This window comes from Toxotes jaculatrix, chromosome 21 (assembly GCF_017976425.1).
Source record: "Toxotes jaculatrix isolate fToxJac2 chromosome 21, fToxJac2.pri, whole genome shotgun sequence".
NCBI classification, from domain to species: Eukaryota; Metazoa; Chordata; class Actinopteri; family Toxotidae; genus Toxotes; species Toxotes jaculatrix.
Window position 1 is genome coordinate 19,466,549 of NC_054414.1, and position 21,923 is coordinate 19,488,471.

The 21,923-nt window shown below is 41.4% G+C and overlaps 1 protein-coding gene across 3 annotated transcripts in view; it reads right to left on the minus strand.

The window, feature by feature from the left end:
- The window catches only part of baiap2b (BAR/IMD domain containing adaptor protein 2b), a 59,541-nt gene that overhangs the window by 3,244 nt on the left and 34,374 nt on the right, over positions 1-21,923 (minus strand). For 2 of the 3 annotated variants that reach the window (XM_041029428.1, XM_041029426.1), the window contains 10 exons: positions 21,325-21,396; positions 20,056-20,193; positions 12,040-12,192; positions 9,401-9,637; positions 8,260-8,464; positions 7,392-7,593; positions 6,911-6,991; positions 6,454-6,622; positions 5,221-5,258; positions 2,289-4,263 (listed from right to left, as the gene is read on the minus strand). In XM_041029428.1, coding sequence (XP_040885362.1) covers positions 4,230-4,263; positions 5,221-5,258; positions 6,454-6,622; positions 6,911-6,991; positions 7,392-7,593; positions 8,260-8,464; positions 9,401-9,637; positions 12,040-12,192; positions 20,056-20,193; positions 21,325-21,396 — 1,329 coding nt within the window. In that variant the 3' untranslated portion in view covers positions 2,289-4,229. Of the gene's footprint in view, positions 1-2,288; positions 4,264-5,220; positions 5,259-6,453; positions 6,623-6,910; positions 6,992-7,391; positions 7,594-8,259; positions 8,465-9,400; positions 9,638-12,039; positions 12,193-20,055; positions 20,194-21,324; positions 21,397-21,923 lie in introns of those variants that run through there. The other variant, XM_041029427.1, reaches the window with a different exon arrangement.

A 21,923-nucleotide genomic window follows, 5' to 3' on the forward strand; every position in this document is an offset into this window, starting at 1 on the left:
TACTCCACAGCTACAGGCGTTACAAATAACGTCTGAGATTCTGAATTTACTTTCACCATAAGATAACTCAGTGTATAACTGTTGTCTCACAGCACGGCGGTCTACTCAAAATGTCTGAGGAACATACACAGTTTTCAGTTATCCTGCTCATATAGTCCCTTCCTTTGATTAAAGCTGCCTGAAGCTGTGCTCGGGATTACATGGTGTCACCAAACTACATAAAATGAAAGTGAAGGAGACGATCAAGTTTAAACATGTTTGTACATGTCCCAGCACCTGGATCAGACACCTCATCAGCTAAACTAAGAGAAAACACCTGTAGAGGTTTTAAAATAAATAATCTCACTCTTTGGATAATTTTCAAAGTATTTTTAAAATGATGTGATCAGCTGATAACAACTGATTAAGCAGGAAATATTTTGCCATCGTGGCCTTTCTACTTTCCAATGCAATGATCTGAATGTTTCCTTCTCTACTGACAGTGATGCATAATGTACAGAATGCAGAGTTGAGACTGATTGTTGAGGCTACCAGTCAGACTCAGTGATGGTCTGATTTGTTCATGGTAAATCTACTAATATATCTAAAATGACTGTAATAATTGAATGTTATTAAAAATTTACATAAATACATTCAGACACAAACATCAGGACTCTACAAACTCAACACCGCTGTGTGTTACAGTAACATGGAAATTATGACCCAAATATATTCACAGTACATTCAGAAAGTATTCAGACCCTTTCATTTATGCTAAAATAATTTTTCCCCTCATCGATCTACACTCATACACCCATAATGACAATGTGGAAACAAAACTTTTATTACAGTTTTTCTTTTTTAATAAATTTGCAAAAAATTCAAACATTTTGTTTTGACTTTGTCATTATAACAATTTCAGCTGCAACATAAAAATAAATACATTTTTAAAAAGTGAAGAGGTCTGAAAACTTTCTGAATGCATTTTATGTCAGAACAAAGGAAACCAAAATAAAACAGGCAGGCACACAGACAGGCAAAGAAACCACAACACAGTGAACAAAAACAAAACCAGACTCTGACACTCGAAAATGAATGTGCTGTGATTAGGACACACAAATACACACAGTTGAGTTGAAAAAGGTACCTTTGCTAGCAGCAGGAGGAGCAGGCCAGTGGGTGTATGGCATTGGCAGGTCAGGGCGGGTAGGATGCAGTGGAAATACTACTGTGCACTTAACACACACACACACACACACACACTGTACTGTACATGCAACAAGGCTGGTGGGAGGTTATGATGGGAACCGTTGCAGTTCCAGAAATGTCGAGAAATGAAAGCGACACCAAATGTGCATGAAGAGCTGCTGGTTAATGCGTTAAAGCAAGAGGATGATCCCCAATTTGTTAGATACGAGAAAGGAACGTTCATGATTCTCAGGCATTTGACGCTGCCACAAAAGTAAGTTCAGAGTTTCATTAAGTGTAAACGACTGTAGAGTACTCATTATAAACACAATTAGTTTTACAAGCTGAAAAAAAAGTAGAACACATTTGGTCTTTGAAGACAGCATGTAATCTGGAGACAAAAAAGTAATTTTCAAAGGCTGAATTCTTCCTAACTGTCTCTCAGAATGAAAAAGACCTCTGGAAAAAATAAACCAATGGAAACAACAAAAATGTCCAGCTGAATAAATTTATTTTATACTTTACTCTTAGAAATTCACCATACATTTGAGGTCATCAATTTTACACTCTTTGGTGCCCCCAAAGCATGCATACCCATAAATTCTCTGTACAATATTTAGATTTTTTTTTCTTTCACAACAAAACTCCTCAAAATAAAAGCACATCAGTTGATGCACGAGTTATTTGGCCACAGGTGATCGGTGTGCTATCTCTGCAGCGATGGCAGTCATACCTTGGACTTATTTTAGTGGAGAAAGAAGAAACACTGGCAGCTTCCAGTCGTTTGCACTCGACTTTTGTCTCTAAATTAATCAAAACAGAGATGGAAAAAAGGAGGGTTGGCAAAGCTGAGGGGGAAGACAAGTGTTAGGTCACAGACGAACGGAGAGGAGAGGGACAAGACAGCAAAGAGACAGCAGACAAATGCAGCAAGGACAACATTTCTACAATGCAAAAAAGTCCACCCTGACTCATCTCCAATTAAGTCTTTCTTAGGGAAAGTAAAAACTACACAGGATCTGGAAAGTGAAACTGAAAATCTTCAGAATTGTTAGAAATAAAGTATCTGCACTACTTAAAAAAAAACTATTTTAAAGAAAAAACATTTTAACACCCTTTAAACAATTGATCACATTAAATATTTGGTAAAGACAGACATTTTTGCAGAGTAGGAGGCATGGGAGAGGTGCACTGTGTAAATGATCACCTCTTCTTGGTAAAGACAGTGCTTGGATGAGTTTTTTTTTAACCAGACCAGTTCCTAGTGAGCTAGTTAGTGGACATCAGATGTCAACAGAGGGACAGTGGTTAGTATAGACAGGAACTAATTGTACCGACATACAGACAAGCAGACCAGCTTCTTTATTAAGCACAGAGAATCAACAAACAGTTCTTTAATCGTCAAAACATGATGCTTTTTACCCACTGAGGTTTTAAACTCACGCCTTTATTCGCAAAGACCAGAGTACAAGAAGGCTGAATGAGGTTTCAACATCAAATTAACTCCTCTCCCCTTCAAGGCTGCAGAGAGGCTGTGCCATAAATCTGTACACTGGATAAATGTGGCACAGTTACACCACTTTGACACCAAATACCCTGTTTCAGTATCACAATACTGCTGATGCCTTATTTGATCCTCTGGATCCAGAGGTTCATCAGCATTTCTGCTACTGACCATAACTTTAATTCTTAACTTGAAAACATTCACATTAGTCGTGTAACTCTCAGTAAGAGGCACTACAACATGTCGACATTCAGAGAAGAATTTTAAAATTCTTATTTGTTTCGGGAACACGTGCACTGAGCCAAACAAAGGTACCAGTTGTCTTTTCTTTCATGCATGAACGACCTCGGGCTGCAACTATTAATCCTTTTTTCTTTTTTTTTGGCAACTGATCAACTGCTTACTTTTTCAAAAATAATAAATATACAAACCATAAGTCTAAAACTCAAAATAGATTCAATTTACAATGATATAAAACTCAATCAGTTTCACTCAATCAACCAATGAACCAATAGTTTCAGTACTAAACCAACTCAGAGCCGTTTATGTCTGTCAGGGATGAGGGTTAGTTGACCCCATTCAGCCTTGGTATGATATTCACACACCACAATAGATAAATGAAGGACCCCAAGCACCAGGGTTAGTGTGTCTGAGCACAGTGTCCCTCCATAAAGATGCTGGAGAACAAGTTTGAAGGTTGATACTGAAAACGTTACAATAAGTTTGTTCACAGAAGATCAGAAATATAGACTATTACTTTTATAAGGTGCGTTTCTTTATGAACTGATCATAGATAGTGTAAGACAAGCACTTCTTTATGGCACATTTATGTACAGTAAACACTCCCATCGCTCCATAAGTTAAAACATTTACATTAGCTGTTCACTACTCGTGATACATAACCTCTTATCTCAGAGGAATACAAAACCTCACAGCATGAAAAGGTAAAGTTATTGTTAAATACTGAAAGACCCAGTAAAAGTATTGATTGTAATGTCGTTTTTACATTATGAAAATCCTCTTTGGGATCAACAACTTTAATTTTACACCCTGATTTACATATCCTTCACATTGTCATTCTGATGGAGAGCACGGACATTTGAGAATTTCAGCTTCCTTTGGTGGGGAAAGATGATCCCCAGCGATATATAAAAGAAATGTACATGCATGAAAGACAAGCAAAAGATACATTTTCCTCAGAGAAAATGTCCATCACATTGATTTTGAATGTTCAGATAGCACAGAGTCCGTTTTGTTCTGGTTTGGCTTGGCGTGGTTGTGCACCGCGGCTTCACCAGCGGCCCGGTGTGGCTACCGGCCAGTTAGACAGCACAAGGCAGGATTAGGGGGAAAAGGGGGGAGATCAGAGAGGGGAAAAGATATAGACCCAAGCCTCTTCCTTACATTGATCGGCTTAGGAAAGAGTTTGCCGTAAGCAGGAAGTAGGGAGGCGGGAAACAGGAGGTAAGGATGAGGGGAAGGGGTTGGCTGAGGGGCGGCAAGGTGCCTGTCCTATCGCATCGTCTGGCTGAGTCTGTGCCTGTTTGTCTGTCTGTCCTCACACTGTCGAAATCAATTTGCCCTCTGTGGAACTGTGGACAAAGAGAGGGACTCAGGAGGCTGGCTCAGGAGAAACAGCAGCAAACACAACCAGGACACATGGAGAGGCAGAAACCACGTCTACCCTCACGAGAAATAAACCCCACTGAACAGTCTAAACTGAGCTGAGCTTGATTTGAACTGACTCCTAACTTCCTGTGGTATTAGGGGTGGTTTTAATGAAATTAACTCTGAATGAGAAGAGGTTGAAGCAGGGTGAGCTTATTAGGGATTGGGTGGGTGGGTGCAGTTAGCAGGTGGAAGCACTACTGGGGCTGCATGGTGCATGGGGGGCATGGAGAGGAGCTGGGAGGTCAAAGCGTGCCAGTTTTGATTTTAATGAACAAAAAGAAAACTTAAATCAACTTAAACTTAACACATAAAACAAATTAATTAATAACATGCCTTAAAATATCAACTATTTTTACTATATAAAAAAAATAAACAATTATTTCTAATGGCTCTATATAGGTTGAAATGGATCACTTGTGTAACCAGCTGTCTTGGGTAACCACTATGCTCTTAACACCATATGACATTATCACTTATTGTATCTTCTCAAACAACCGTAAACAGAACAGAATGGAAACATAAAAGAACACAAAACAACATAAAACAGAAATGAGGTGTGTCCTGCTGGTTGTGTGTTTGCAGGTCTGGACTTTAAAACGTCCCAATCCCTCAACTCTCCGTCTTCAGCTGCTTCTACACGGTTAAGTTCAGTCAGTTCATTCTCCCAGAAAGGAGTTTCACCAGAATGGTGCATGGAAGATCTCAGCATTCAGCCTAAAGGACACAATCCCTTGGCTTTCTACCCACTAACACTTCCAATGGAAACACGTCAGCTGCCTACATATTTGAATTTTGATATTCTGCTTGAACTGACTGAACTGGAACAGTATAAATCCAAAACTGAAAATATTAACTGCAAAACGTTAAGTGGTTCTTACCTTGTGGGGAAGCGGGGCTCATACTCTTCAACTCCTTGCTGTAAATACAAAAAACAAGAGAGGAGAAAATTAGCCACAGAATTTTATTCTGCACCAACATGATAAATACTTAAAAAACTGTCAGTGGAGCATTGTAATGAGCACAGCAGCAGATGGCAGTAAAGAGATGTGGTAGAAGAGATGCTGCGACATCTCAGCTGTAACTGTAAACAGCCTTGCTACAGCAGCCTCAGCTGGATATCGAGACTGATGCAGTGAACATGAAATTGAGCTGTGTCTCTCAATGAAAGACAGAAAAACCAACTTATGATGTTCGTGTGATTTCTCTGACTGAGGTCTCTGCTCCCAGTGTACAGTTCTCTCCAAGCTGATCCGTTACTGGCCTTTTTGAATGTGTATTGGTTTGGTGATTTGTAGGTTTGTGTAGAAGTTTAAATGTGTGTGTTGTGAACCAAATGGCTTTGTCTTCTGGCCCACAAATCATCCAATCAGCGGACAGAACTCAGCTCTCCTTAAATGTCAGCAGAGATGTTTCCATCCCTAAATGCTGTGAGGCGGAAATAACTGTTTAAGTTGTTACATGACTGCTGAGCAATTAAGCATCGCCCACGTGTAATGTTCCAGGTGAAGCGTAGGATGGAAGCTGGGCTGATGGAGAAGGGTTTGGTGTTGTGTAAGACTACTTCTGATTTTACCTTCAGAAAAATTTGCCCCCTCCCTCATCACCATCGCTGCCTTCTCTCTCCCTCCTGTTTCCCTCCTCTTTGCTTCCCTCAGCTCGGTGAACCTCACTCTCTTATCAACGGATGCCTGTCAGACGGACTTCCCTCAGAGACAGAGGCAGCAGAGGTGGGCTTCTTCAGTCTGAGCTGTGCCACATCTTACACTCAACCCTCCATAAACAGCAACGTGTGAAGTGAAGTAGAACTGATTACTGTGTTCATATAAGCTAACGTAGCAGAGCGTTCTCTGCGAGCTGTGGCACAGGAGAACGCTCAGTCCTGGTAAAGTAAGAGGCAGCCTGTCAAAGTAAAGCTATTCCTGTACTGCACCTCAGGTCAGCAGCACGCAGGGACAAGCTTCCTCCAAAGTTTCTTAGACAGACAAGCGCAGATCTTTGCCAAGTTTCATGCGACGGCTCAGCTCATGTGTCATGTGTGAACTTGTGTGGGTAGATGCCAGTGTGTGTATGTGTGTACGTGTGTTTGTATGGTTGTTTTGCAGGCCCCCCACCTGTGAGAAGCCTGGCACTGCCACGCTGTAGGGGCGTTGCTGTCTGCCATGCATCGCAGCAGCGCTCTGTGCCGCCATACGGGAGTGGATGCCGTAATCAGGGACGGGGAGAGCCATGTCCTCTCTCTCTAGAAGGTTGCCTGTGCTGCTGCTCTTCCCATGGTGGAGGCTGGAAACACAGGTGCACAGAAAATGAGGAAACAGTAAACATGTTGTTCCCCATGGCATTGCTCCCGGGGGCCAGTCAGGAACAAATGTTTGTTGTTTGTGGGTGTTTATGGGGAAGATCAGCAGGGGGCCATCAGTGGGTTGTTGGTTTTGAAAGTACTTTCTTGATCAAATATACCTACAAAATGAATATATGAGTTCAATTTCACAACATTTACCAACATTTGGTTGAAACGTTTGTTTCATAAAGTAACAACTTATTTAATCTCCCAAACACCTAAATACCTACTTGTGTACTCGAAGTTGCCTCATGGAGTCACCATCACCGTCGGCGATCACCCTCGTGTATGAGAAGGGAAACCAGCCGCGCCTGGAAGAGGTGGCACCAGATATTAACCACACAAAAAAACAAACTCACTGAAAACTTTTATGTACCAAACAAAGTGAAGATTTAATGAAATCTACCAAGTGTCAAAGAAACATTTTGTGACCATTATATTAAGAAAAATGTAAATCCTTTTATTTTGGATCTACTTTAAGTGCGTTCTACATAAACAGTTGCAGCTGCACCAAAAAAATAACCACTGGTTCCTGTGCCAAAGCTCTTACTTTGCACCAGATTTAATTAAAATCTGTTGAGCAGTTTTTGAACTATTCTGAGCAACACTAAGTATCAGACAGGCGGGCAAACAAAAATCTGACTGTAAACGGGATGCAATAATCAGATCAGGCAAGCTGAATTTTTCTTTGAATACAAGAGTTACACTCACATCCTCGTCTTCTCATTCTCTCCATAGTGCCACCCATCGCGGGCCTCAGGGACCAGCAGGGTTATTACATCGCCCTCAGAGAAGCTGAGCAGGGTGCTGTTGTCTCCGGCTGCGTGGGAGAAGATGGCCTGGACACGAGTTCTCCCATTTCTCTCCAGCCCTGCAGCCATGGAGCTGGACCGGGGCAGTGTACGGGTCTCAGCTGGTACAAATACGAGGGGGGGGACAATGTTGACTGGTGTAGAACATGGTGTGTTGCGACTGTGTCTCTACAAACAAGTTAAGGTCACTCATCTATTGTAATTTACTAGAACAGCTTTCTCTTGAAATTTTAAATTACTCCCATTTTTTGTGAAACCTGTTTCTGTCCTACATCTATTTTTACCCGTGATCTCTATTCCTCCTTTTTAATATTACATCTCCTTCTATTCCCACTTGCTTTGGCCTCTTTTTTATTAAAAGTGTTATAGAGGTTGCGTGTTACATCGATGCACATGCATTCCATGAGTTCTTATAGATTCAATAATACTTTCCAATAAATACACTAATACAGTACACTTGCTCTGATAAAAAGAATACTGAGCACCAAGTTAAAAGGGACATTAAAAGAGTTTTCCTTTTTGGCCACTAGGAGGCAAAAGAAATCCACAACTCTCTGGCATACCCACAGCTCTGACATATTATTGGATCAAAGTCGTAAAAGCCAGCAGATTGTCTTTTTACACATCCAGCGGACAGAACATCACATATTCATCAACGGGACAAAAAGACAATCTTGGAAGTATCTGTCTCTTCAGCTGCTCCACAACTTTCTGCTCAACAACGTTTAGAGCACAGTTGGACATTAGTGCACTGTGTGTGTCCTTACTCAGCATGGTCTTGCTCTTGGCTGGGGCGGCCTTACGCACAGGCAGGGTGTTGGAATAGACCTCCCCTCCGTGCCGCTGGGTCTGGGGTGAGGCCTTGCCCTGGGCCACCTTGGCCTCCATCCACTGCTGGTAGTCTTCTCCTCCGTGGGCACCGGCCGTACCGTTCATCACCGGCATCCCTCCTTCTACACCTCCCATCAGCCTCTGTGAAGATAAAGAAATTTGCACACAGGCAATTAAAACACTAAGTCTTTCTCTCTTTACATCACCCAAAGCTGTTACATAACATCTTGCAGGTCATTAATAATAATGAACACGGTGGAGAGTGGATCTGGGTCAGGAAATGCTGATTAATGAAAAGGCCACATTTGAGTGTATGTTGGTTTAAAGATAAACATATGGAATGGCTACAGGGAGACCACAAAGAATTTCAAAGCGTGTTTAATCTGGGAACATAAAACGCCTCTGAATGTGCACCACAGTTTTTAATGAGATGCTCGGGCAAAACTGAGACACTTTCATGTAAATATTCACATTTTTTCTTTTCCAGTAACCAGGCCTGCAGGCGGAGGAGGGGGCAGAGTGTAGAAGAGCCAGAGGACGTGTGGAATTTAAGCCTCTTCTGTGCAACAAGCTAATTAGCATGGTTCACTAACGATGTCATTTGCATTCACCAGAGAGTTTCCATCACGCAGCAGCCACATCCGGGGGCAACCACCCTCGACACACTCCGGGTCCTTATTAAGGGTCATTAGACAAAACTTACCTGTTTGTATCTGTGTGCGTTGTGCTTCTATCTTTGTGAGGGCCGATTTGAGTTTGACAGTGAAAACACTTTTGAAAAGTGGGTATAATTGGTAACTGTGGACACTTCGGTTTCACTTGGTCTCACTTTCCTCAGGACTTCTTGGAGATAACTTAGCCTAAACCTGATTCTATGCTTAAATCTAAAACTAAAGTTAGAACTAAGGAATGCAGTAGAAGTTCAAATGTGTATCAAGCATTCGAGAAACACAAAATCCAAAGACACCATTCACTGCTCTTTCTATCTCTCTTTCTAACACTGTTGTCATATTAAAGGCTATAAATAGTGCACAGTGCACAGGCCTCAGGTAGACTGAAGGATGATGAGAAACCGACCTGCTGTCCCATACCCCCACTGGCCCTGAGGGCTGCCAGTTCTGGAGGTACTGGCAGGGGTTTAGCACCAGGGATGGGTTCAGAGATGGGCATGCCTGGATGATGAGCACCGGGAGCCATGGTGCCCGCTGCACCGCTCATCTGCTGGGCCAGAAACATGGCACGATCTGGCAGTTTGTTGGGCTCAGCACACGCCTGCTGCCACACTGGGATCTTCTGGGATAAAAGCTCCTTCCCCTGCAGGAAAGAAGGAAGAGAAGCGATGAGGACGGGGATACATTGGCTGGCAGGGTAGCCAATATGTTGTTTCATTCAAATAAAGCAATTCATTAGTGGATGATAAAAAAAAAGAAAGCTCAGGAATGCCCTATCTGACAATGCTAATAAATCCTTCACTGTTTTATTAGATTGACTTATACTGAAATCTCTTTACTAGTTTGAGATATTCTGCTAACAAGCAAAGAAAAAACTGAAAGAACTGAAAATATTCTGTGTGTAACCTCCAGAGGTAATGCAGCTTTTAACGGAAAGGGAGAAGGGGAGGAACATACAGTACATGCAGGCGGCAAGACATGAAAAGAGAGATGAGAAGCAGGACAGCGTAAGATAAGAATCCTCTGTATGAAAGCACTAATTTGTGAAACTCTCAGCCAGTGCTTGTTCTGCTGAGTTACATTCCCTCCATACATTATACAGTAGGGCAGTTACATAAAGATACTTCTCATTTGCATCTTCGCATCATCTGTGAATAAATGAGGGAGTCTTGAATCCATGAATATTGGAAGGACGCTGAGGAGAATCTGCTGTTCAAACAGTTTTAACTGCACCAGGGCTGGTGTGGAGGATAAACACAGTGTGCGTCCAAGGTTGTCTGGCCCTGCTGAGTGTGTGTGGGCCGGCAGTGTCAGGTGTTAGGGTGTGGGTGGGATGATCAAATAAATTAACACATACACAATTACAAAAGGTAAAGCAAAAACAAAGGCACACTAACAGAGTGAGCATCGTGTTAGTTGGGACTCATGCTCTGTCTGAAATAGCTTTTTATTCAACAAGTTAAATGTAATTGAGTTTATTATGATTTCTGATAGTTGATGATTTCCTCATCACACCGTTCTTGTTTCTGGTGGATATGAATTTTCACAAAAGGATATGAATGTGCAACATAAAATGTCAATCCAAGAAAAAATAAATTAATCACTTATACACATATGTGAACTCTAAGAACCGTCAATCATACTGAAACTAAACACAACAGATCAGAAGGAAGACACCGGCAGTGCTTCTTTCTTGTGGGCACAAGACAAAAAGGACCTGGGGTGAAAGGGACATCACCCATGAATTTGTGTGTGTGTGCACCAAAATCTTTCTCAGTGTGTCTTGCTGCTGCTGTAACTGATGAGTCACTATCACCTCAGTTATCCCTTTAGAAAAGCTAAGGTGGAGTGTAGGTGGTTAGTGCCTTTATCTGTGTGATGATAAAATCGATGGTGGCTCCATTTCCTTTCTGCTCATCAGCCACAGAATGTGAGAAACACTCGTACAGAAAGTACGAGTTTGTGGGAGATTTGACAACTTCTGAATGTACCGAGTAAGTTAAGAGAGTTCAGGGACCAAAAATATCAATGGTCTCCTCACAGATCATTTCCTCTGGTCCTCTTTACCAACACTTCGACACGGACTAAGTCACAGTCAGTGGCCAATATTATTTAAAATACATGTGCTTCATTCAGTTTACTGTCATATATGACAAAGAAACCATCAAATCTTCACTTTGAAGAAGCTGGAACCAGAGAATGTTTGGCATTTTTACTCTGAGACTATTAATCAACAAGTGAAATTATTTCTGTAAGTTTTCTTGTTCACTGACTGATCAAACGATTAATTGATCGACTAATCGTAACAGCTCCATTCTAAAGTCAAGTATAATCCATAACTTAGTTTCACACTGACTCTGTCTTTTTCTGCTGTTGATGCATCATCACGTCAGCAGTTTGTGCTCTGTGCTTCCTCCCTCTGTCTATCAATCACTCATTCAGACACTTTCACACCCTCACACTGAGTCTGAACCAAGTGTTCTTGCAGAAGTAGGTCATTCTCTCTCCTGCTGCCTCCCCCCTTCACCCTCCTCCTCTCCATCCTCTCTCAGTTCACTTCACCACCTCCCATTTCCCCGGTGTGCGGGAGTGAGAGGTGGGAGAGACACTTCACTTATCAGTTTGTTGGATGATATAAAACTCCAGGACATAACTGCACAGCACCTGGGGTCATTTCTGGAAGGAAAAGGATGAAGACATGCAGACGGGCAGAGTGTTTGGGAACGATGTGAAGGGAACCTGGGAATCATACCTGCTCATGTAACAGTTTTACATGCGTGTGATGAAAGAGCCAGTTAACAGTACATAATGACACGTCTCCATTTATAATTAGTTTTCGTATAATTAGTTTTTGTCCATTAGGTAACTTAATGTCACACGAGTAACATTTCACACACTTGTATATCCGATTCTCTGCTGTTGTATTAACACACTATCCCAGGGATCAACATGGTTTCAGCTGATCTATCAAGGTGTTATCTCACCATGACATATCTGATTACTACTATATGAACAGGTAGAGGAAGGTTAGTGGTTCTTTCTCACCTTGTTGTGGTAGGCACTGCTGTTCTTGGCCACAGCACACTGACGGTCCACCAGGAAGCAGTACCTCCTCCTCTCCTCAGACAGAGCATTCTTGTAGCCCTCAGCGATGTAGTTGTCCAGCTCACTCTGCTTATTGCTGATGGCCTCCACATACTGGGGAGAGGAGGGAAAAGGATGGCATGAAAAACATGGCAGTTAATGTCCTTATTCGGACATTAACTCACTGCTCTGATTGGGTTAAAGTTACGAGATCTGAGAGTTTGAAGGGCAACATCTAAACAATCACAAACTGAATCGAGTTCAACTTTCAAACATTCAAAACATCCAACAGCAACATCAACTTCTCTCCCCAGAAACAATGTCCTGATCACTCTGCAGAATATAGAGACCTGCGAGCACCACAAAGAAAAGCGCTTTGTGTAAAGTGGCTGAATCAACCCTGTGACAGCTGAAACTTTAAAGGATTTCAGCAGATAATAGATTCTGATGGATTCTCATGATGGACTCGAGGTCGTACTTAACTAAACCAGGCATCATGCATCGCAATCATTAAAGATAAAGGGCAGACAAATTGTGCTTTGCTGTGCCGCCTTGAAATTCAAAATCGCTGTGCATTTGTAAAATGTCACAGCACAACAGACCTGAAAACCATGAATTAGAGAAAAAGAAGTCGAGCCCCTCAGACTGTCTGATCATGCATGTGTTTGTTAAGTGATTATGGAGACGGGTGATCTGTATTTCCTGTAGATTAGCCAAAGTGAAGCACCTGCCTTTCCGATTCAACTCAGTCACACTTCAGCTGTATCTGGCTTTTAAACCCATTCACCCTCCATTCTTTCATCAGCTCGGCCCATTTAGTCCTCTTAGTGCTTATATCTGGGTGCAGGACTGCACCTCTCAACCAAACAAGTGGAACCACTCATCCATATCTAGCATCGCTCTGACGTGCACAACAGAAAAGGTAGAATACAGTGAACCCAGCTTTATGCTCAGGTTCACTTATGTAACTGAAAGCATTTGAAGATTCCCACGGTGTTGAATAATGTGAAACAGCATTCTCCAAGTGCCAGACAGCACTGAGCTCCAGTATGAGGTGTTAATGATCCAGGCTGGGTTGTCTGCAGAGAGAGTCAGCAGCCTACGCACTGTCATATGTGACTAGCTGGTCAAACTAACACCAGCTCTGTCGAAGGCTTAAGTCTAGATGTAAAAAAACAAACTGGTGCTGATAAAATATGATCTTAAATGAGAGACTAAGGAGGAAGTTACCTAACGCTGTGCTATAATCACTATCGCACATTAAACATCACCAGACCTGCTAATTAGGTAATTAATTAGACTATTTCATGCATTCATTAGTAAATATTTCTGCCTCAACAACATTTTTAGATTGACATTTAAAACAAAATTCTTTAAAGGGGCACGCTGTGATTTAGTGGAAAAATGTGCATCTGATGGATGTATTTCCAGAGACTGTATAAAAGGAAACTTTCAGTACAAACTCTGCACTAAGGCTCATTTACCATTACAGGGATCTAAAAGCAGCAAAGCAGAAACTTGGTCACTGAACATGGACATAAAGCCATCCTTCATATGGTAAGTGTGCTAATTAAAATGTGAACATGGTGCTGTAGAGGCTGAGGGATTTAATTAAAAGATCATCTGTGGATATAGATGTGGGGACACAAAAATTCACTCTTTTCAAAGGGCATGTAATTTGATTTTCTGTAACCTAATGTGCAGAAAGCAGCATTAACACAGTCAGGGAAAGGAATCCAGTTCCCTGTTGCTTTGATATGATTCACTAATGCTGCAGAGATGATTTCACTTGTTTTTAGGAAATTAACACTTTTTGGATTAATAATAAACTATAACAAATCATTTCCATGCAGATGGAGAGGGTTCATCATGGGTTAACTGGTGAAACAGATAACTCATAACTACTTGATCTGTCTACATTTTAATCGATCTCACACAGTGAGGACAATGAAAAGGCTCAGTGTGGCTCTTCAGACATTTTTAAATCAAACTAAAATCTATCTCCTAATATTCATGGGAAATTCATAGTAAATCAGCAAGATCGTTGATGATGAAGAAGCTTCTGTTTGGTATAAGATATGGATGGATGGATGGATGGATGAATGGATGGATGGATGGATGGATGGATGGATGGAAATTTGACTTGGACTCCACAAAGCTAAATTTTCATCTCTAGAGAAAAGACTTTCCATTAAATGTCAGTCTATGTTACACTCTCATTGTTCATAGCCTCTTCAGGCAAAGTGAGAGGTTTAGTGGTTTTCAGGGAGACTACACCCTTCCTCTGATCGACTGTTTCTGTAAGTGCTATCCACGTCTCTTTAATGAGCCTAATGGCCCAGGATTGACAGGGAAGACGAGACTGGAGGAGACACGCAGCAATTAATCTCACCCCCTCACCCTTCTACACAGACTGATTACAGAGGGATGAGGAGAAAAAATATGGCTCCTCATTAGTACTGAAAAAAGGTGGAGCAGAGTCCTGATCTCCAGATGACTGTATGATTCTACTGTGACAGTTTAGTCAGGGAAAAGTAAAATAAGAGCCAGTATATTTAGACTATTCCAAAATCTAAATGAGAAAAATAATGATTGAGTGACACTGTTCTCTTATGATATGAGAGACCATTCTACTTGATGCTTTAATTAGTGAAAGCTGTGTATGGTGTTAATGCAGAGAGGTAAACTCCTTTCACAATTTAAACTGAAATGTTTTTTTAGACATAAAAATGACTGAATATATAAAACTTATATCACTTATATTCCCATTTTCATTTCCCAGTTTTGACCCATGATTTAGGACAAAAACATCATCACATTACATTTTCCCTGCACTCTCCTCTGCAGTTCTGTCTTAAGTATGTTTCACATGTGGGAAACAATGTCGATATACTGATGTGCCACATGGAGGAGCCACAGTGTCACCTCAGATCTATAAAATCTGTCATCTCTCATTCCTGAATATTTAACAGTTCCTCTTCTCAGACAGGAGCATCAAATCAAAATGCAACGGAAGAGAAGTTAAAGGAAATCATCTGCCTGAATATGGTCATTTAGCAAGAAAAGAACAATTTCTAACAACTGAACAAGGTCTTTGATGTGGGCGCAAATAGGCGGAACATGCACTGATCACCCACAGTGAAATATTAAATGGTGACAAGCCAAAGTGGCAGCAGCAGAGGAAGATGAAGGCCACTTATGAATCATACCAACGGTGGGGGAGGAAAAGCTTTCAGGTAGCCTACGAAAACACACAGCAAGATTCAGACCACACTCAGACCAGCATGCTGAGGTCAGGGCAATCACAAGGGAGCTGTCAATCACCAGGGAGTGAGTGGCAGGCAGTGAGCTGGAGGGTTTAGACTGTGTGGTTATAAGAACAGTAAACAGAAAATCACACAAGGGTCATAAGAGAGAAATCAATATGTGGTTTACCCTGGAGTTAAAGTGTGTGTGCTTTGCTTTGTTTACAGAACCAATCTGTTAAATTCCTCAAGATTATACAACCTGGAACGCCCTGTGAGCCACAACAAGGAAACAAGCACCATGTGGGGGTATAACTAGAAAGCAAAAGCTGTCAAACCTGTCTCTTTTACCCCAAGCACAAAGGTTTCCTCACCTGGAATCAGGTAGATACAGTTTCTGTTCACAGACTGTTTGGTTACCAGGCAGAATATAAATATTTGAAAAAAGCAGTTTACATTTGAGAAGCTGGAAAGAATTTAATTTCAGTCCTTTGTACTGATGTTACATGTGCATTAATAAGAAAAAGTATGTAGGCCATGAAATGCTTCACAGTGCTTCAAGCACAGTTTTATAACAGGTCCCAGGAGGACACCACTGCTTTAATTTACATTAAAGTACATTTATCCACCGCAGCGCACTTCCTTTTCTATTATTTAAGTAGCATCAATACATCAGGTCTGTAGTATGCAGCGTATGCATGTTGTGATCGCTCTCAGATACAGAGACCTAAGTAGTTTCCAACTGGTCTTTCATGCCACTGCCAATCAGCCACTCTTCGCCTAATGCCCCCTCTTTACACAAAATATAAACCAAGCCAAAAGCTGCTCCTTGTTTCGGCTGACGGTGAGCACAATCAGCATTTAAGACGTGAGCTGGGAGGGGGAACGCGTGCTTGTGTGTCCAGTATTTATTGACTTATTTCACATTGGAAATGGTCTGAACCGTTGGTACCGCGGCTGCAGAGAAACACTGAAACAGACGGATCAGTAATTATACTTAGTGAAAAGTAAAGCATTTTTAAACCAACCTCACCCGAGTCCATCAAAGCCTGCGTGATGGCATGCAGATTTTTGATGTATGCTTTGTGTGGAGCTAAATGAGAAACTGTACTGCTCTAATGAATTTAGACTTTTGTGGTTTTCCTCAGCGCAGCATCTGGAACTGACAAACCTGTGTCTCACTGAGATGGAAGAAAACAGGAACCACCAAAACGATGAAAAGAATAACAGACCACTGTGCTCCAACGTTTCCTGTCAACTTTAAAAAATGGAGATGAAATTGATTTTGGTGTTTCTGGCCTGATGCCAATCATCATTTTTATATACAGTTAACACCTTTAAGAGTTGGCTCAGCTGCACTGAGATATCTATACGTACACAGGTTTAGATTTGATCGAAATGAAACCAGATTTTTTTAAAACAGTTTTACATGAGGGACAGGTTTGGTGGTCATAATTAATATAGTGCCATCTGGTGACATAAGTGAAATTTTTATGTTCAATTTTTATTTACGTAAGTTTATGTAAGTTGACTTCCTGTTTTTAGGAATCCCATGGAGAAACAGGCTTAAGCTTTTCTTTGTTAAACAAAAGGTGGAACACAGATTCAGGCACAGAGAGAATCTCAGGGTTATTCTACCAGAGTGAAAGCAGAGGAAACTTTTAGGCAACAAAAAGTTTCCTCTCACTCAAACTAATGAATCCTAATATAACGTCTCCTTTTCTGCCACACTTCACCTTTTCCAGTTGAGGTGTAACCAACATGACTCAGTCAGGGATGCAGCTAATATCTATCAATCTTAATTACATCTTAATATTTTATCAATTAATCATTACATGTCAGAAGACAGAGTGATTTCCTTTACATTAGTATCATGTAAAGCAACACACATCCCTTTACCACCAATCATGCTTCTGTAACAAATGTACTGGAGGATTTATCAGACTGTATACTGTGCTCAGACAGCAGCTCCGTGTTTTATGGCCCTTGAGGGTCTCTGTAGTAAACGGGTGACTTTCCATCACCTATAGTTTTAATGTTAACATCAATCATGAGCAGGAGAAGTGAATGGCGATGACTTTAATATGTGGTGCTTTTTTTTGCTGCTCCAAAAGCCTCTAGTGAACTGCAGTAGCACTTAATTAAAAGTTGGACGATGGCAGGATGCGTGAAGAGAAGGAGACGCTTTGGTGGAGTATACACAGCCTCATTATGTCGAGGCAAGCAAGCCAACACACATTCAGACAAAAGGCAAACTTTCAGGATTTGCACAAACATTTTGTCTGCCAGTACCCAGCCACATTCATATGCCATATTGTACATTCAAAGAGGCAAATCTGTTGCACGGTTCAGGCCACTGGTGTCTCCTGTTCCTGCCAAGACCTGGTTCCCATGAGGGCCCATATGATGCACAGCAGGAATCTGGCTACCTAAACGCACTGTCTCCCTCAGTACATACACATGCTACTCAGGAGGTCCACAACGCACGTTAGAACACACCAAGGTCCAAACTAGACAGTTCTTAGTGTAGATACCTTCGTCAAAGCTACACAAAGACACAACAACATGACTTTGAAATTCAAATTCTGTATCAGAAAGACACTTTGGCAACGAATGAGCTGAAAGCAACACACGGACTGCACCTGTTTCCACCAGGGTTATCACAAAAAAATGTATACCTTCAAATTATCTGAAGGATACAATAATCTATAAGATTCTATACATGGCAGCTTTAATATGAGTCAGGATCAAGACCTGTGTCAAATGAAGTCATTAATGAGAAAAAAATGAAAATGTTAAACCTCTGGCAGTGTTAAGAAACGTTATTCAAAAAAATCTCTGCATCTGCACTGAAAATAAATCCCATGTTTCTTGGCCCACGGCTGAACCTTCTACCAGATTTCATCCTGCTAACCAGCAAACACACAAACAGGACTGAAACAAAGCTTTTTGCTGGAGGAAATAAAGCCACACTTGCACACACTGATCTCTGAAACTGAAATTAGTCAAGTGTTAGATTTTGGACGCTCATTTCTGGAGATGAAACAGACACTGAAAGGCCTGGCCTCTCAGCTGAGAGCGGACCTTTCATACCCAATAAGCCATTAAAGCCCAAAAGAACGGCAGGACTTTGGAGCTGAATGTTCCTGAGCTGCTTTTCCTCATAGCTCCCCGGTATCGATTTTTGTAACGACCAGCCGAGCCGCCCCTTTCATGCTCCACCAGCCATCCATCGCAGCAACACTAACAATTACACAATAATTACCTCCCCTGCTGCTCCAAAGCAGTGTGGGCCGACTGCCTCAGCCTCTGGAAGTGCTGCACAATTAGCCATTAACCTCTGACACCATGTTTTCCCTGCACTGCGATGACGAGTTAAAATCGTACAGTGTCTGGTACAGTTTCAGTGTAGCTATGCTGCAGCTTCTCAGTGTGTGTAGTTCTATGTAGTTCCAGCTGAGCTGCAGGTGAGTAGGTTTTCTGTACTGAGCAGACAGGCTGTCAGAGGATGAAGCCCCGTGTTCCCGGCTCCATTGTGAGTTTAATTATTTGTGTCATTTGATGCTTTAAGTGCTGACAAGGCAGAAAGATCACAACACTCATCAGCTTCAGAAGTCCATCAAACATAGATTCAGCCTGTTACTGGCAGACGAGGTATTCGTCCTAATGCCTCATATACAATCCATTACAATTTAAAAGGATAATATCAAACACATAATACGAAATACTGATAACATGTAGGAACTCATGAAATAGATGTAAGCCATGGAAGTTATGGGCAGAGTTACAAAGCAAATGTAGTTAAACACTGCTTTTTTAATATATCCGCATAATGTGCATTTACACTGCTCTTTTACAGTATAGTTTTATTTTTAAAGTTTTATATTTAAATATAGTTTTATAATTTTATTTTTTTCAGTCAAACGTTTTAATGTTTTCTTAATATTCTAAATTTTCTATTAAGTTCTGTAACATGCCTCATCTGATCATTTTCAGCTATTTGTTGGGTCAAATCGTTGTATTGGTTGTTGTTGTTTGTTGCTGTTCAGCTGTTCAATGTGTTCTTCAGCAAGAAAAACAACTCAAATATTTGACACAGTAAGTTTTAGTCCTTCGCTATCTCCATTTCTCTCGCTGTGAAGAACCTCGCAGACTGGCACTGTGTGCCCAGTCGGAGGTCCCATCCCATTCAGCTCAGCATGTCCTATCCCATCACCACCAGCAGCAGTCATGGATTACCAGCCGCACTGAAGCTCAAATCCCATTAGGAGGAGGGAAAAGCATCTGAAAGCCAACTGAGTGTGTGGTACATACAGAGGAGTCAGCATGGGTTCGCTAAAAGTCTGCGTTGGTGATTCTAGTTCTACTTTACAGAAATAAAGATGAAGTGAATTATAAGAAACCAGATCTATTCTCTGGAGGCTGAGTGGCAGGTTGTCTGCAGCACATATCGGGCTGAAGTCAGTGGGATCGTATTTTCCTGGCACTGGCTGCTGTATCTGTGTTGTCACATGTTTTTAAGCGGTGGTCTTCGCTGGGAATAAGGATCCTCTATGAGCCACAGAGCCAGGACATCTGTTTAACTCCTCAGTGAAGCTTCACTAAACCAAAGAAGCACCAGGGTCTATATACTGCACCATTCAAACCATCTGACACTTCAGCCACCTGCACACATCTGAACACATTTACACACTGTAGTAACTCACAAACACACACACACACACACACTGACCTGCATCTCCTTGTCTCCATATTTAGAGGGGTGTTTGCTGCCTTGGCTCTTTCTGCGCAGTTTCTTCAGCTCTGCCTGGCACTTCTCCAGACTCTCCCCTTTGCTCTTATGCTCCATCTGGTACTTTTTCAGTGCAGCCTGAGGGGGGCAGTACAAAGTCAGCAGGAGCACGGCAGCACTCGCATGTGTCAGCATCCACAGATGATATTTTACACTGATGATATATACAACAATACTAATGTGTCTGCGATCTATAACAGCGTTAAAACTATGTATGTGTGCTGTATGTGTATGTATTATGATGTGAACTTAGAAGGAACACGTTAATCAAATTTAAATCATGAGTTCATTAACTGGCTTTAAAACTCATTTGAATTTGAAAATATCATCATTTTTGACAGTAATGATCACAGTGACATTCATCATCATCAGAGCCGTCCAAACGTGTTGGTACATCCCCCATCTACAGTGATAAAATGCTTTTGGGACTGATTCCAAACTACTGATCACCATAAATTAATTTGCCTATTTAATTTTTTTTTTTTTTTTTTCAAAACTCCTCAGTTTCACAGAATGAGTCATAATTCACAGGGCGCAGAGTGGGAAGTAATTTATGTAACTTGCTGCAGTGGTTTGGATCAAAGCCGGTGGGAAATTAAGGAGAGAGTGTGCAGTTTGTCTCTGGCCAATGATTTTATGAGAACATGGCTCATACTGTATTTCCCAAAACTTCTCCCCCTGGAGAGGCCGAAGTGACGAGCAGCGGAGTTAAAAGTGCTGTTGCAGTTAAGCACATGGTGGGTCAGGTATGCTGTTTCACAGTGAGTCTGAGTATGATGCCATGTGGAACTGAACAGTTATGATTATGCTCTAAATAAAAGTCATTCAGTCATTAATTTATCTGGAATTGTAGTTTTACTTCTACACTGAAACAGTGAGAAAGATGAATGGGGCCTAAAGCAGCTGTGAATAAAGCTGCTGAATGCAGAAAGACACAGCTCTTACATATTAACACCTTACTGAGAGTTTATCACATCATAACATGTTAGCAAATACCTGCCAATCCACACGTTTTAGCTCTGGTTTGGTCTCTATATTAGCTCCTGACAAAAACCTCTGACTCTTTAGCAGCTAATTGCTGGGCGGGTGGTGCTCAGTGACCGTCAGAGCTGGTGAGAACTCTTTGGGTTTTCTCTGGGACTGACCACTTTTAATTTACACACAGGCTCGAAAAAGAGAGACCAGCTTAATAGAAGGGTGGAACCTCACATTCAGGTAGCGTGCATCCAGCTCGACCTTCTTCTCCAGCTCTGTCAGCAGCTCGTTGTGGAAAGACTTCAGCTGCAAAAGACACAGAAATTTTAAAGACAGTGTAACACACACACAAAATAAACTAAACCTCAAGTTCTTACATTCTTAACCACTGTGGGCTATTTGCAGTGTTGTGGTACAATGGGAAATGTCACACCCAGGGGATCAGGGGAGGATGCCTGGTATGTAAAATGCAGGCCAAAGTCATCTTGTTGTCTCTGTGCATTATAGTGGTTGTGTTTCTCTGTACGTATGTGCGGAGGGCAAAGTTAGTGGTGGTGAAATATTGTCAAGGAAACAATGTTTGTCTATATATAGCACATTACATTCTGCATTGCTTTCTGCTGACAATCTGCTAGACCCACATAATGCATCTGAAATGATTAACAGAAGTAAAATGAAAAGCATTCTGATGTTAAACTTTGTGACCTCTTGCCTTCATTCTTTCCCTCTTATCATCTATGTTGGGAGACATAATATTTTCTTCAACTACTATCAGCAGGATATTCACTGAAAAACCAGGAACTTCTGGAAGTTCAGATTGTTAGGAACACTTA